Source organism: Phyllobates terribilis, unplaced genomic scaffold (genome assembly GCF_046119375.1).
Source record: "Phyllobates terribilis strain yellow unplaced genomic scaffold, ASM4611937v1 Scaffold_36__1_contigs__length_13169755, whole genome shotgun sequence".
Taxonomy (NCBI): domain Eukaryota; kingdom Metazoa; phylum Chordata; class Amphibia; order Anura; family Dendrobatidae; genus Phyllobates; species Phyllobates terribilis.
Window position 1 is genome coordinate 2,444,618 of NW_027362796.1, and position 17,432 is coordinate 2,462,049.

General features: G+C 41.9%; 1 protein-coding gene across 1 annotated transcript; it reads left to right on the top strand.

Annotated features, from left to right (window-relative positions):
- Window positions 1-1,113: 1,113 nt before the first annotated feature.
- On the top strand, window positions 1,114-16,510 carry LOC141182891 (uncharacterized). Its single transcript, XM_073661008.1, has 3 exons — window positions 1,114-1,164; window positions 12,048-12,138; window positions 15,282-16,510. The coding sequence occupies exons 1-3, from the start codon at window positions 1,114-1,116 to the stop codon at window positions 16,493-16,495; spliced, it is 1,356 nt and encodes a 451-aa protein (XP_073517109.1). The 3' UTR covers window positions 16,496-16,510.
- Window positions 16,511-17,432: the final 922 nt, after the last annotated feature.

The following is a 17,432-nucleotide window of genomic DNA, read 5'->3' on the forward strand; positions in this document are numbered from 1 at the left end:
TCCAATAGGACAAGGTCAAGCCCGTGTCCACTACTTTGGCTTCTATATCTGGTCCAATAGCCAAAGTAACTATCAACGTTCAAGACAAACCCTTACCGTTCCTTGTGGACACCGATGCAGCCAGAAGTGTTATCAGATTACAGGACCTGCCTTTTCCCAAACTGATATCCTCTGAAGCCGTGACATGCGTGGGAGTAGATGGCAAGCCTACTTCTAACAAGCTCACCCGCAAAATACAGGTTGGACCATACGAAGATGTGCTTATGCTTCTTGTGGTGTCCCCCACTTGTCCTACTAACCTTCGGGGAGCAGACCTTCTTCAAAAGTTAAGAGTGACCATCGCCTATTCATCAGATGGTCTCACCATCACCATCACTGACCCGCTCGATCCGAGTGAAGAGTGTCAACTTCAAGCTGCACCTCTGCTCATAATGATGGACAAAGCTGCTAATACCACCTCAAGTGTTCCGCCAGAAGTGATGTCACAGGTCCCATCTACTCTATGGTCTACTGGCCCTGAAGATATTGGACGTCTTGCTGTACCTCCGGTACGGGTCATTCTCAAACCTGGAGCTCAACTCCCTAGTGTGCCCCAATACTCACTCAAATCAAGGCCCTCCTGGAAAATTGGGCACTAGTCAAATGTAACTCTCGCTGTAACACGCCCTTGTTTCCAGTAAAAAAAAGGACATTAAAGGGAGAAGCCCCGAAGTACCGTATGGTTCAAGATCTCCGCTGCACCATCCTCAACCCGTCCATGCTACTTCCTCTTTCCAGGGGGGATGTGGATGATGATACTGATGCTCTAGATGAAGATGCCTTTACACACTCAGAGGATCATGATTGTCTCAAACAGATGCAGGAAGAAGCTGCCTCCAAGAGAAATGTGTCTGAAGACCCACTCCCGCATGCTGACCTGACGTTCTTCACCAATGGTTTCAGATATGCAGATGAAACAGGAAGATTCCATATGGGATATGCCATGGTTACACATGACAAGGATTCATTTAGAAAAGAGAAACCAGCGGAATACGTGTCTCCAAGACACTGAAGAAGGGCCTCAAAGCCCTCTTATGAAATTTATCTATTTACATCAAGGCAAGACAACGGATGATGAAAATAAGTCTTGGCAAGAAGCAGGAGCTAAAAAAGGATGAAGATGGAGTCTGGAGGAAGAACAAAAAGATCTGTCTACCTCGTAATCTGTACCCCTCGGTGACAGAATGGGCAAACGGTATCACCCATAGAGGCAAGAATCAGATGAATGACTTGATTTGGAAGACCTATATGGCACCTGGAATTTCTACTGTCACCCAAAAATATTGCAAGTCCTGCTTTGGGTGTGCAACATGCAGTCCAGCACTGCCTCAGAAAGTTACTCAGAAATATTTAGCTAAACCACTCTATCCCTTTCAAAGAATTCAAATCGATCATATTCAAATGCCAAAAGTAGGGAAGTACGAGTATGTACTGGTAGTGACTGACATGTTCTCGGGATGGCCTGAAGCCTATCCAGCAACCAACAAGACTGCCAGAGTGACTGTTAAGAGACTCATGACCTGAGGTAGTGTGCAGATATGGAATCCCAGAGGTAGTTGAGAGTGACCAAGGACCCGCATTCACTGCAGCACTGACTAAGGAACTATGGACATTGGTAGGGGCCGATTTGGGTTTACATACTCCTTATCACCCCCAGAGCAGTGGTAAAGTAGAAAGGCTAAATGGCACCTTGAAAAACAAAATATTGAAAGCCAGTCAGGAGGTCAAACTTCCTTGGACAGACATTTTGCCCATTGCCCTATATTTAGTCAGAAATACTCCGAGGGGTCCCACTAAACTTACACCATAGGAGATTCTTTTTGGGGGGCCTCCAAGGTTGGGTCAATATTTTCCACAACAGCTAGCCTTAGGAAGTGATACTCTTGTAAATTATGTCATCGCCCTTACTAAAGAATTGTCACTAACACATGCTCGAGTTTTATCATCCATTCCAGATACAGATTTTAGTGAAGGTGCTCACACTTTCCAACCTGGTGACTACGTGCTGGTAAAGAAGTTCACCAGAAAGACATCCCTGGAGTTGAGATTTGAGGGTCCCTACCAAGTGCTCCTGACCACTCCTACTTCAGTCAAAGTTGAAGGAAGACCGACGTGGATACACGCCTCCCACTGCAATAAGTTTATGCCTCCATCAGAACCTTCTCCATAATGTTACATATCCTCTACTTTGTGTGTTGTGCCATTCTATACTTATTTGTAGGAGCACAACAGGTCGCAATCACCCAAGCAAGAGGGGTGATCGCGCACTGATGGGTGAGGGAACCACAGTAGGGACAAAAGGTTAATAAAGTATTTAGGGGGGACTGTTGAGGAGAGCCATAGGCTCAAATACTTAATTAACCTCCAGACATAGGAGTTTGAGAGGAAAGACCCACAAAGTGTATTATTTCACCTTACATAAGGTTGTATAGATCAAAAGATGGCGGCCATTTCCTGTTTCATCACACCATGGGAGAAAGCTGCATTCTATAGAAGGAGTAATCAACCACAGAGCGCCACATCGCATGGACTACGCCACCCAGATGACCTCATGGATCACGCCCCCCTGATGACCTCATGGATCACGCCTCCTGATGACCTCATGGATCACGCCCCCTGATGACCTCATGGACCACGCCCCCCTGGACTAACCAATCAATACAGCTGGTTACTCACATTCTGGGCTAACCGAGCCCACATACAGTGTTTATATAAGTCTATGTTCGGGTTCAATAAAGACACTTGGAGCTGTGCCATAGCTGATCAAGGAGAGCTTACATCCGACTGTGTGGGTGTCTGATGTTATTCTTTCGTGCATGCACTTGATCATATTTATTAGGCCAGGAGCAGGAAACTAGTGAACATACCAAAGTGTTCACCCTAACATTTGTACCCCATATACCACACCACATACCATCAAGATACGAGATGTACAACATCTGAAACAACGAATACTGGAAGCCTGTGCTAGCATTTCTTCTGTGGTGTTGCTATCGGTGTGTGTGTGTCAAGAGTGGGAGAAGAGGGTTGCATTGACAATCCAACACAATGGGCAGCACTTTGAACACATTTTATTAGTGGTCATAAACTTGTAAAAAACTCATGAAAGAATAAAGTTATGTTAAAAGCAAGCTCACCATTGTTTTTCTTATGAAATTCTCAATAAGTTTGATGTGTCACATGACCCTCTTCCCATTAAAAAAAAATAAAGTCGGATTCAAATTGGCCACCATGGTCACCACCCATCTGGAAACGTTTCCCCCCTCCTATATACCAATGTGCCATGAACAGGAAGTTGATATCACCAACCATTGCCATTTAATTCAAGTGTATCCATATAAATGGCCCACCCTGTATATATTGCGTCTTATAAACTGTACTCGTAAATCAACTGGGAGCTGAGGTTACCTGTATGGTCCCCACAGGGGATGTTTGGCCTACTTATAATGATTTGCTGGACTGTTTTAGCTTGTAACAAAAGTTAAGTACCGACACGTGTAACCGGTTCTTGACTCTGCATAATACAGAAGAAGCATCCATGAAGTGTTGTGCCTGCTATCTGATGTATATCAAGTTCTTGTAAAGTAAAGTTTATTTTTGGACTTTGGTCTCCCTCATTCATCTCCATACCATCTGGTCCGGGTTATGTATATATGGTTATATTTTTATTTTATATTGGGATCTGTGATTTCAGTCTACTCCACTGTTGTTATGGACGTGACTCAACCAATATTGTGCAGTGAGTCTGTTGTTGCTAAAACTGATTTTTTTTTTTTTCATGTTAAACTTTTTTTAAAACGTTTTTTAAACAACTCTCATTAGTGCCATCATACAACATACAAGCCACTGATTGCTCAGATCATGCTCTGTACTACTGTAGTGCTGTGTATCATCACTGCTTGTCAGTGTAATACTAACGGCCCGTACACATGAGATAAGTGTTGGCTGAACGGTCATTTGGCAGACGGCTATCTCTCCTGACTCCCCCCATACACACAAATATTCCAGCTTTCCTGTGGTCTGTATGAGGGTCGCCTCCAGACTCCTCTAGCAGAGGATTATCTACAGGAAGAACAAACGGATTAGCCTATGAAATTCAGGATGCCAGATCCTTCTCTGCCCTGACATCATCTGTTAGGAGGCCCCCAAATACATTATATAGTCAGCCAACTTTCATGCAGCTTTAGTCTAATGTGTCTGGGGGCTTTAATCCCTTAACTACCCTTGCCGTATTAGTACGCACATTTGCGTACCCCCCGTTCAGTGAGGGCTGCTGCGCTGAGCCCTCACTGAACTGAGCACATGTCAGCTGATTCTTACAGCTGACATGTGCCCGCAACAGCCCCGGGTGGAATCGCGATCCACCCGCGGCTGTTAACATGTTAAATGCCGCTGTCAATCTCCGACAGAGGCATTTAACGCGCGCTTCCTGGAAGCGCGTCCTAAGCCCCGCCCACCGGCGACCCCGTCACGTGATCGTGGGTCACCAATGAGTGGGCATGACAACCCAGGGTCTGCAGCAGACGCCTGTGGTTGTCATGATCTGGTCGCTATGAGCGCCACCTAGTGGTCGGCGCTCATAGCACAGGACCGGACCTGCTCGTCCCCTGTATGTAGCAGAGCCGATCGGACAGTTGCTGCTTCTAGTCTCCTATGGAGACTATTGAAGTAAGCAAAAAGTAAAAAAAAAAAAAGTTTTTAAAAATATAAAAAAAATATAAAAGTTTAAATCACCCCCCTTTCGCCCCATTCAAAATAAAATATAAAAAAAACCCGTTCAGAATTGCCCGATCTATCAATATAAAAAAAGAATTAATCCGATCGGTAAATGGCGTAACGAGAAAAAAATTCCAGAATTACGCCAGAATTACGTTTTTTTGGTCGCCGCAAAATTGCAATAAAATGCAATAACGGGTGATCAAAACATCGGATCTACCCCAAAATGTTATCAATAAAAATGTCAGCCCGGCGCGCAAAAAATAAGCCCTCACCCAGCCCCAGATCACAAAAAATGGAGACGCTACAGGTCTCGGAAAATGGCGCCTTTTTTTTTTTTTTACCAAATTTTGGATTTTTTTTTCACCACTTAAATATAAAAGAACCTATACATGTTTGGTGTCTATGAACTTGTAATGACCTGTAGAATAAGAATGGCAGGTCAGTTTTAGCATTCAGTGAACGTGATAAAAAAAATAAATAAAAAACAACTGTGGTATTGCACTTTTTTTGCAATTTTACCGCACTTGGAATTTTTTTCCCGTTTTCCCGTACAGGATATGGTAAAACTAGTAATGGCGTTGAAAAGTACAACTCGTTCCGCAAAAAATAAGCCCTCACATGGTCATATTGACCAAAAAATAAAAACGCTATGGCTCTGGGAACAAGGGGAGCAAAAAACGAAAATGCAAAAACGGAAAATGCTCCGGGGCTTAAGGGGTTAAAAAGTAACTTATGGAACACTGCCTCTGGCCCGGCCTAATAGACTTTTGTACATTACAGGCCCAGGCACCATTATTAGGCATTTATATATCGTAGTAAAGGCCCTGTCACACATAACGAGATCGCTAGCGAGATCGTTACTACGTCACGGTTTTGAGATCGCTGGAGAGTCTTATCGTGATCGTTGGGGAGCCGTCAAACATGCAGAACTTGCCAACGATTTTGGCGGCCCCAGCGATCTAACTAACGATCTTGGTGGTCGTTGGGGCGCTTTCACACAGCAGCTATTTCAACGATCCACACCTTGATAGGAATTGTACTGTGTCACAAAAGGCCCTGTCACACATAACGAGATCGCTAGCGAGATCGTTAGTAGGTCACGGTTTTGGGATCGCTGGAGATTCGTTTCATGATCGCTGGGGAGCTGTCAAACATGCAGAACTTCCCAATGATTTCGGCCGCCCCAGCGATCTAACTAACGATCTCGGTGGTCGTTGGGACGCTTTCACACAGCAGCTATTTCAACAATCCACACCTTGATAGGGACTGTACTGTGTCACAAAGGCGTGCATAAAATTACTTTTCCGCGCCCCCTCATCTCCGATTGGTGAACGCTACTGCGTTCTGATTGGGCGGCCTTCTTTTAACACAAGATCACCCACCAGACGGGATCGCTACTGGATCTCCAGTCAGATGGGAACACTGGTGTGTGCATTGTTCCTGTACAGATGTATGGATGTCCATATATTTATATGAATATATATATAGAGATGTAAATGGCCATTTATGTGTATGCATATCTGTATGTTTGAGAGTATGTATGTGTATATATAGTTACCTGTATACGTATGTGTATATGAGTGTGTGTGTATATATTTATGTACTTAAAAATATGTATGAGTACATGGATGAATCTGTTTACATACGAGTACACGAATGTATATGCGTGTATGTATGTATCTGTATACGCATGTGTATACATATGTATATACAGTACAGACCAAAAGTTTGGACACACCTTCTCGTTTAAAGATTTTTCTGTATTTTCATGACTTTGAAAATTGTACATTCACACTGAAGGCATCAAAACTATGAATTAACACATATGGAATTATATACTTAACAAAAAAGTGTGAAACAACTGAAAATATGTCTTATATTCTAGGTTCTTCAAAGTAGCCACCTTTTGCTTTGATGACTGCTTTGCACACTCTTGGCATTCTCTTGATGAGCTTCAAGAGGTAGTCACCGGAAATGGTTTTCACTTCACAGGTGTGTCCTGTAAGGTTTAATAAGTGGGTTTTCTTTCCTTATAAATGGGGTTGGGACCATCAGTTGTGTTGTGCAGAAGTCAGGTGGATACACAGCTGATAGTCATATTGAATAGACTATTAGCTGCTTTTTTCTTGTCATAATACAAATTCTAAGTAAAGAAAAATGAGTGGCCATCATTACTTAAGAACTTACTACATAAGAAATGAAGGTCAGTCAGTGCGAACAATTGGGCAAACTTTGAATGTGTCCCCAAGTGCAGTTGCAAAAACCATTAAGCGCTACAAAGAAACTGGCTCACATGAGGACCGCCCCAGGAAAGGAAGACCAAGAGTCACCTCTGCTTCTGAGGATAAGTTTATCCGAGTCACCAGCCTCAGAAATCACAGGTTAATAGCAGTTCAGATTAGAGACCAGGTCAATGCCACACAGAGTTCTAGCAGCAGACACATCTCTACAACAACTGTTAAGAGGAGACTTTGTGCAGCAGGCCTTCATGGTAAAATAGCTGCTAGGAAACCACTGCTAAGGACAAGCAACAAGCAGAAGAGACTTGTTTGGGCTAAAGAACACAAGGAAGGACATTAGACCAGTGGAAATCTGTGCTTTGGTCTGATGAGTCCAAATTTGAGATCTTTAGTTCCAACCACCGTGTCTTTGTGCGAAGCAGAAAAGGGGAACGGATGGACTCTACATGCCTGGTTCCCACCGTGAAGCATGGAGGAGGAGGTGTGATGGTGTGGGGGTGCTTTGCTGGTGACACTGTTGGGGATTTATTCAAAATTGAAGCCATACTGAACCAGCATGGCGACCACAGCATCTTGCAGCGGCATGCTATTCCATCCGGTTTGCTTTTAGTTGGACCATCATTTATTTTTCAACAGTACAATGACCCGAAACACACCTCCAGGCTGTGTAAGGGCTATTTGACCAAGAAGGAGAGTGATGGGGTGCTACGCCAGATGACCTGGCCTCCATAGTCTCCAGTCCTGAACCCAATCGATATGGTTTGGGGTGAGCTGGACCGCAGAGTGAAGGCAACAGAGCCAACAAGTGCTAAGCATTTCTGGGAACTCCTTCAAGATTGTTAGAAGACCATTTCCGGTGACTACCTCTTGAAGCTCATCAAGAGAATGCCAAGAGTGTGCAAAGCAGTCATCCATGCAAAAGGTGGTTACTTTGAAGAACCTAGAATATAAGACATATTTTCAGTTGTTTCACACTTTTTTGTTAAGTATATAATTCCACATGTGTTAATTCATAGCTTTGATGCCTTCAGTGTGAATGTACAATTTTCAAAGTCATGAAAATACAGAAAAATCTTTAAATGAGAAGGTGTGTCCAAACGTTTGGTCTGTACTGTATATATATGGACTGCTTACTGCGGTGACTACTGCTACTACTGAAAGAATGAGAAACAAAGCTTTTGCATAGTAGAACACACAGTTTATTAGACACATCTGTACAGAAATGTCAGTAGTGTAGAAACATGAGTAGCTGCCCACTATAGGTTCTGATGCTGCCAAGGAACAGCACCAGGACCGTTAAAATACTGGCAGTAGTTGTCGCGGCAGATCTTCGCATCATGGGTGTTTCTGCCATGTCCCACTGGTTGAAGGCCTGCAATTGCAGGATCGTTTGCACGCCATTCACTGAGCTCCACTTCCCCATTGGCTAGGTCCACAGAGTCCACGAAGCGAGCCGGACAGTACGTAATTGCATCACGTCGACGCAGAAAGTTGTGAAGCGTGCAACAGGCCAAAACAACACCGTCTATTGATGTAAGCTTCATGTTAATTGGCGTATGAAAAACTCTGAAGCGGTTGGCCATGATACCGAAGGTATTTTCTACAACACGACGTGCCCTTGACAAACGATAATTGAAAATTCTTCTTTCCTGGGTAAGACTTTTTTAGGGGAACGGTTTAATAAGATTGGGATGAAGTGGGAAGGCTTCATCGCCGACAAAAACAAAATTAAGGTTACCTGTAGTCTCTGAGTTGGGAGGCAAGTGTAGGTCACAGTTGTCCATTCGCTCTCCAAAAAGTGTGTGCTCTAAAACACCACCATCAGAAACCCTGCCGTTCATGCCAACATCTACATTTATAAATTCGTAATTGGCGTTAACAAGGGCCATCATGATGATGCTGAAATAGCCCTTATAATTATAAAAATAGGATCCGCTATTTGGTGGCTGAGTGATTCGGACATGTTTCCCGTCCAAAGCCCCACCACAGTTCGGGAACTGCCACAGCTGCTCAAAATCAGAGGCAATCTTTTTCCATTCCTCCTCCGTGTTGGGAAACTGTATGTAACTACGTAGACTGTGGTAAATCGCATTACATGTCTCCGGAATTAGAACGCTGAGCATGGGCCTTGAAATGGCTGCAGAAAAATGCAAGTCTTGGAGTGAGCGTCCGGTGGCCAGGAATCTCAGTGTGACTGCCAATCTTTCATCTGCCGGAATGGCAGCACGCATCGCTGTATCCTTCCGTTGAATACGTGGCGTAACTCGTTCCAGTAACTCTTTAAATGATTCCTCTGACATCCTCAGATAGTTGCTAAAATCATGAGGATTCTTCTCCTGAAGCTCTCTTACAAGTTGCATGTGGGACAATTCAGACCTCTTCTGCAGCCACTCTCTGGTCCACATGCGACGCTTTAGTTTGGAACGCCTCTGTAGCTCTCGTGCCTCATCTTGACGCCGAGCTTCCTCAACCAGCAATGCAGCAACCACAATAGCACACTGCCCGTCGTCCATGATGTGCAAACTGCAAACATAACATGAAAAGATGAGAACACTTTCAACAAAACAATTAACACAAGTATTGAAACTGTATATAAAAAATATCATGGAAAACCATGTTCCATTCCGTTAGTGAGCGTGACAGAAAACGTGCTGTGTGGGTGCGTGTGCATGAGACCCCTAAAATATCTGTCCATTCAAAAGCATATATATACAGATAGAAGCCAAGCCCTCCCTCCCTGAAGAACAATGATAGCAGATAATTGGTAAATGTCCTATAAATGAATTAAAAATGGAAACTCATTTGAGACCTCAAACAATACCTACCTTGCTAAAGATGCCTGATTTCTTCAAAGCGGAGTGACAGCTGGAGAACGCTACAATGATCCGCAAAAATCAGCACTAGTCCAATGAACGGATATTAACAGCCCGGAGAACTCTGCTAGGATCTGCAATCAAGCACGAGGTCAGAAACAAAGGACGGAATCGCTATCCTGTTGCCTTCTTTAATGAGAACGCTGTAGCGACCACCAATCGGGGACGAGGGGCGCGGAAAAGTCTAATTTATGCACGCCTAAGTGTCTCAGTTCTGAATTGCTAACGAGGTCATTGATAAGGTGTCAAATACAGCGATGCACACTGCCCAGCGGGAGCTCAACGACCCAGGAATGGTCCAGGAAGCTTTGTAACGATCAGCGATCTCACAGCAGGGGCCTGATCGTTGCTACCTGTCACACGTAATGAGAGCGCTAGCGATGTCGCTATTGCGTCACAAAACCCGTGACGTATCAATGATCTCGCTAGCGATCTCGTTATGTGTGACAGGGCCTTAACTAGGAAGCCCCATATTATCAAGACCTTGGGGGAGGAGGGACATTCAGCAAAACTCTACCAAACCTTCTTAGATGCCATGTTTGTAATTGTCAGCAGCAAGTGGTTAAACTGTCAGGGATTTTGTTGCAGCCGCATCTGTGCCATCCCTGCGGTGTACATCTATGTTCTGGTGCCCAAAAGAGGTTTTTTGTTTTTCTTAAATGTTTAACGTATTAAAAATAAGAAAATTTCTTTTTTCATGTTTTTTTCTTTTTACAAGAATTGTTGGTACCAATTTTCTTTTGAAACATTTTAATATCTGCTTTATTTCTGGTGTTTTTCTTGCAGTACAGGAAAGCCTAATGCCGTCCTCATCGTGAAGTAGTTATTTCTCCTGTCACGTGTAATGAATATCTCCTACAGTATTGCTAATGCCGATTGTAGTGTCGGTAAATTAGATGAGAATTAGCTTTATGGAAGATGAGTCTATGAGAAACGTATTCAGCTGCCGACTCCGAGGAAGAAACTGCTTGTTGTCTGTGGCCTAAAATATATAGGTTTTATTAGTAGATGTAAAGAAGAAAACTAAATACTGTAAAATAATAAATCTCATATTTTTCTCTTATTATCTCCAGTAATTGTATTATTACCCAGGATTTTTATGATGTTACATCTACTTATCTTCTTCTCATTCAGATCTCTACAATATCAGATCCTCTCAGTGAAGATCTTCTATATAAGAGAGTTTTCCTGATTTATCCATCAAACGTGGATATGGACAGAGACAAGATGGCGGAGAGGTTATTACACCTCACCCTAGAGATCCTCTTCCGGCTTACTGGAGAGGTGAGAGATTCTGATGACGTCACATTACATCATTCTTATCTATGGGAATAACAGATGGACAGATCTGGAGAGGTGAGGACTCTGGAAATATCTGGAGTGAGATTTATTAATGTGTCTCTCCATAACCAGGATTACACAGTAGTGAAGAAGACCTCTAGTGAGCGCTGTCAGGCCCCTGTGTCTGAGGGATGGGGAAGACCCCTGAGCCCAATCACAGGGCCTCCACCTCATCACCTGGTACATGAGAACATGAATGACCAAAAGATCCTAGAACTCGCCTACAAGATGATTGAGTTGCTGACTGGAGAGGTGACGCTGCTGGGAATGCTGGGACATTATACAGTAACGCTATAAAGGGATCGGGGGATGACGGTATCATTGTATGTGTCAGGTTCCTATAAGGTGTCAGGATGTTGCTGTATATTTCTCCATGGAGGAGTGGGAGTATTTAGAAGGACACAAAGATCTGTACAAGGACGTCATGATGGAGGTTCCCCAGCCCCTCACATCACCAGGTAATAGACAGGACTAAATACACACGGCCTATAATTATCTGTATGTAAAGAATGAATTCAATCCCTGTATGTGTTTCCTCCAGATCTGTCCAGTAAGAGGACAACACCAGAGAGATGTCCCCGTCCTCTTCTTCCACAGGACTGTAAACAAGAAGACCCCAATGTTCCTCAGGATCATCAGGTAGATGGAGAGAAGGTGTCATGAGATCTCCCCTATGATGTGTAGACAGCTGTAAAGGTTTTGTATTCAGTCTTGTTTTATCCACCATTATTATGTTTTATATTTGTGTAATGAGAACGGTGGAGATGGCAGGATTACAGCTGATCATAGATGGGACTTCTCCATCTGTCTTTGACTTTTATAATATTTGTTTCAGGGTGAAGATCTGACCCATATTAATACTACAGAGACATATATGAGGAGTGATGAGTGGTGTAAAGAGGAGATTCCTACATATGACTACCCAGGTGAGTAGTAACCACTAAATGCTGAGAAGTCACAGATTCTTCTCAGTCCCCGGCTGTGGCTTCTTTATCAGTTCGGTAGTCCGGCTGTATCACAATCGTGTGGTCACCATTTTGCCCCTGGAGCATAACATTCACCTCCATCTGAAAATGTTCAAATGATTTTGTGAATTGTGAAAGACCTTTTCTGTAGAATTTACAATCTGGAGAATCCACCTAGCCCCTGGGATTAGTAGACGCTGACCGTTACCTGCCCAGATCTGTAAACTACAAAGCCAAATGTCAGCGTATGTAGAATGTGCTGACAAGTGAGAAAATCACTTGAAGAAAAATATGATGGGCCTGTAAGAGAAAGCGGAGGGTAATGATGCAATAACAGCAGAGTTTCCTTTTATCTAAACTTTAAAATTTATTTTAAATCTAACTTCAAACAGGATTGTGATAAACTATACAGAAAACATTACACCTGTGCCATGATATATCTCTAAGCTGTGCGTGGCTGATGGCTGTAATATACATTTATTCACCCCTGCAGGAGATGTGTTGGCTCCAGCCCTGGTTTCATGGATTCACTCCACGTCATAAATTTCGTTATGTTTTCAATCCTAAAGAATTCAGATTACTGCACAATCTCTCCTGAAATGGGGGCGCTAATACTTTCTCTACTCTTCTGCTCAGGAGTTATAGTAGCTCCAATGGTCCACCATATATGAGTGCAAGTTCGGTTTAGTGTTGGAGCTCTCCCCTCATACATACGTTGTTATTGGGGATGTAACATATCTTTTATTCTGTATTTTTTTCCAGGTTCATTCTGTATAATACCTTTATTGTGGTGGGATCGGCCTGACTCACTTATGTGTCTCTGTAACTCCCTGGTAGTCTTTAAAAGAAGGTCTCCATTACGTCTTCCCAATGCCCGAGGGCTAAATTTAAGACACCTCATCTCTGCACTATTATAAAAAGTTCTCTTTGAATGTCTAATATTTCTTCTTGAAACTCATCTGACAGAAAATATTGTCCCTTATAATAGTTTAGATTGCCAAGAGCCACCGAGCCCCATACTCTAATTACCCCAGAGAGGTTTCACCACTAGTTACTCATTTATTACTGATGGAGACTGTTGAGTTTGATCATTTCAGTAGATGTGTTATTGTCTATAGTCACAGTTTTTGACTACAGTAGTTGGTGCCCAAAATATTCTGATTTAATCCCTTCCCGCAGCCAGTTTTGTGTTGTTAATCAGGTCTCATTTTTCAGATCTGACGTGTGTCACTTTATGTGGTGAGGTGATAACTTTGAGATTCTTCACAAATGATAATAGGAAACAAATGGACCTTACAAATAATATTCCAACTTCTCTTGAATCTGACGATCCCCTATATACGGTTGTACACTACTGTCTGGACACATGGCAGGTTAAGAAGGGAAGGAGCAACATTTAGCTATATGAATGCAGATCTTGCTGGAATAGTTTACAGACACAATATATTGGGGACACTGTTCATGGTCACCTGACATCTAAAAAGATGGCTACCACGAACAGGCTTGGCGCTATCTACTCCATTTTCTAGATCCCAGGGATTGTCTTGCTCATCACCATTTAACCCCTCTACATGGATCTGGACTTACACAGAGACCCCTAGGCTTGGGCCATGGTGTTACCTGATGTTCTGTGGTGTGAGATGGCAAGAAGAATAGTCAGATAGCCGGGTCAGAACAGGAGGGCAGAGAAAATACAAAATCAGAAGACACAAGAGTAGTCAGTAAACGGACCGGGATCACAACAGGAAACAAATACACAAGCCGGGAGCTGAGGACAGAGGACTGAACCAGAGGAGAACAAGGCTGTATCTGGCAGCTTCCGGCAATATGCTTCCAGCTTTAGTAGGGTGTGGTGTTTTCCAATTAGCTGAAGTAGATTACTTCAGCTGGACAGCACACACACCCATATTGCCAGACAGGATGATTCAACAGGTCACAGGCACCCGAATCCTAATGGCTGGACAGAGCCTGCGCCGCCCAGAGCTTCTGGTTCTGACGTCTCCTCCATCACCAGCACCGCCTGCAGGATGAATAAGGCGGCTCCTGGTGACTGAAGCATACTTCGCAGGAGAAGATCCCAGAGGAGATGGGACACACCATTTGCAGAAGCCGTAATATGACAAAATGTCAGAAAACCAAAGCAGTAGAAATCCCCATAAAGTGACTTCATTTAGGAAATTATAACTCTCAGTGAATTAATCTATAGGAGTTTTGATTATTTTGACTCCATAGGCACTTTCTGAACATTAGCACTCAATGGATGTTGGAGAGAAAAAATTGCACATTGGCCATTTTTTACCAATCGCATAGTGCCCAGATTGAGCTCCAGGAGACACACACCTTAAATTAAGTGGGTTCCTCTCACTATAGTATTGCCAAATACATGGATGCTAAATGTTGTTTGGACGCAGAAGCGAGGGGGGATTTGACTTCGGGAGAGCGGATTTTGCTGGATTGGTTTATGGAAGCCATGTTGATTCTAAAGAGCCTTTGAGAATCTAATAATGTGGAATCCTTGACTTGAGTGGGAGCTTGTTTTTTGTGAGATGAGTAGAAGTTTTTATTGGTATCATTTTTGCCTACATAACATTTTTTGATGGCTTCTTATTCCATATTTTGGAGACAGAATAAGCAAACAGTTGGACACCACGCTCTACTGGTTCATCCTATGAGGTTTTCTATTAGACTGTGAACTGTCATTCTGTCAATAACTTCCCATTTCTACAGACATTTTAAGTACAATTAACACAAGAATCCCATAGAAAAATAAATAAAGATTGCATACCACTTCTAAATTAATCTAAACAAACACATCCCTGGGCTACATGCTAGTCCAGGAAAATGAAGAAATATATGCTCAAGTTTAATAATCAATTTTATTAGGCAAAAATCTAAAAAATAGAGGAATATTTAAAATCCTCTATTTTTTAGATTTGTGTCTAATAAAATTGATTTTTAAACTTGAGCATGTATTTCTTCATTTCCCTGGATTAGCATGTAGCCCAGGGATCTGATTGTTTAGACATTTTAAGTAGAAATGTTAAAAAATATCACTTTCAAGGATATTTTATTCAAAATTAATAATTGTTTTTTTTTCTTGGCAGATGACTGTACCAGAAGATCAGATGGACAGGAGATCTTTAAATTGGATGACCTTGAGATCCCACAGGATACAATTGAAGTGAATACCATTACTTCTTCTATGAAACAGGTCCTATCTTCTGATTCATTACCGACTACTAAGGAAAATCAAAATAAAATAAGCATTAAAAAACAAACTTCTCCTAAAGGAAAGAAGTCATTTTCACATTCAGAAAATGGAAACAGTTTTACCCTCAAAAAGTCTATTCTTAAACATCAAAACATTCACACAGCGGAGAATAGATTTTTTTATTCCAAACGTGGAAAATGTTTTAACCAGAAATCAGTTTTTGTTAATCACCAGAGAACCCACAAGGGCGAGAAGCCTTTTTCATGTTCAGAATGTGGGAAATGTTTCAACCGGAAAACACCTCTTAATATCCACCAGAGAACCCACACAGGGGAGAAGCCTTTTTCATGTTCAGAATGTGGGAAATGTTGTAACATTAAATCAGATCTTGTTCGTCACCAGAGAACCCACACAGGGGAGAAGCCTTTTTCATGTTCAGAATGTGGGAAATGTTTTAACCTTAAATCAGATCTTGTTAGTCACCAAAGAACCCACACAGGGGAGAAGCCTTTTTCTTGTTCAGAATGTGGGAAATGTTTTAACCAAAAATCAGTTTTGATTAAGCATCAGAGAACTCACACAGGGGAGAAGCCTTTTTCCTGTTCAGAATGTGGGAAATGTTTTACCCAGAAATCAAATCTTGTTAATCACCAAAGAACTCACACAGAGGAGAAGCCTTTTTCATGTTTAGAATGTGGGAAATGTTTTAACCATAAATCACATCTTAATAAACACCAGAGAACCCACACAGGGGAGAAGCCTTTTTCATGTTTAGAATGTGGGAAATGTTTTAACCATAAATCACATCTTAATAAACACCAGAGAACCCACACAGGGGAGAAGCCTTTTTCATGTTCAGAATGTGGGAAATGTTTTAATCGTAAAATCAATCTTGAAAACCACCAGAGAACCCACACAGGGGAGAAGCCTTTTTCATGTTCAGAATGTGGGAAATGTTTTAACCATAAATCATATTTTAATAAACACAAGAGAACTCACACAGGGGAGAAGCCATTTTCATGTTCAGAATGTGGGAAATGTTTTAACCATAAATCAGCTTTGGTAAAGCACCAGAGAACTCACACAGGGGATAAGCCTTTTTTCTAATCTTTTTTTTTTTTTTTTTAATCCAATAAATTTTTGAGATTTTTTTCATTAGGTTTTTTTTTTTTTTTTTACAAAACAAGAAACCAGTACATACAATAATAAAATAACATACCATAGGGATGACATATGCATCTCTCCTATATATCCTTTCAGCTTGCCCATTACCGTCTGATAACTTGCAGTGACTATATCTTACAATTAACATTCTACGTTCTTGAAATTTCTTATAAAACCATAATATTGTAATAAACATTATAATCCTATACACATATAGGTGTGCTATATTACCCATACCACATTTAAGGAATTCCAATATACTGTACATTACAATGAAACATTAGACCTCGCCAATACCCTTCTCCCATAAGTCATTGTCTCTCCAACAATAACCCCCTTGATGACATTCCCGGTGTATCCAACCATAAGCCCCATATTTTCTCAAATGTATTCATTCAGTTTTGTTTTTTATATACCCCTTTTTCTAATCTGATAATATTATTTATCCTATTTTTGAGTTCACTAATTTCTGGAGGTGAGGGGTTAATCCATTTGGATGCAATATGTTTCCTAGCTTGAAATAAAATACGTGAAATCCCTATTGAAATTGGGTCAAATTCCATATCATCTTCTAATATACCTAATAGGCATTTTGTGGGGTCTGGTTGAATATCTATTTTATATACCCTCTTTATAATAGACAGAACTCCTTTCCAGTATTTACCTAACTCCCGGCATTCCCATAGCGGATGTAATAGGCCGCAGCATCCATGTTACATCTTGGACATTCAGCGTCAGTCCGGTATCCTATGTTACATAGGAATCTAGGCGTCTTATATTTCCTGTGTATTAATATGATCTGGGGAAATCTCTGAGCCTCATGTAAAGATAATTGGGGAACCAGTTCTAATACCGCTCTCCATTGATCCTCAGTAGTGTT

Coding starts and splice junctions, on each gene's coding strand:
- LOC141182891 (XM_073661008.1), top strand. CDS start 1,114: ATGAAAATAAGTCTTGGCAAGAAGCAGGAGCTAAAAAAGGATGAAGAT. Junction 1,165..12,047: donor TAAAAAAGGATGAAGATGGA/GTCTGGAGGAAG, acceptor TATTTGTTTCAG/GGTGAAGATCTGACCCATAT. Junction 12,139..15,281: donor TCCTACATATGACTACCCAG/GTGAGTAGTAAC, acceptor TTTTCTTGGCAG/ATGACTGTACCAGAAGATCA.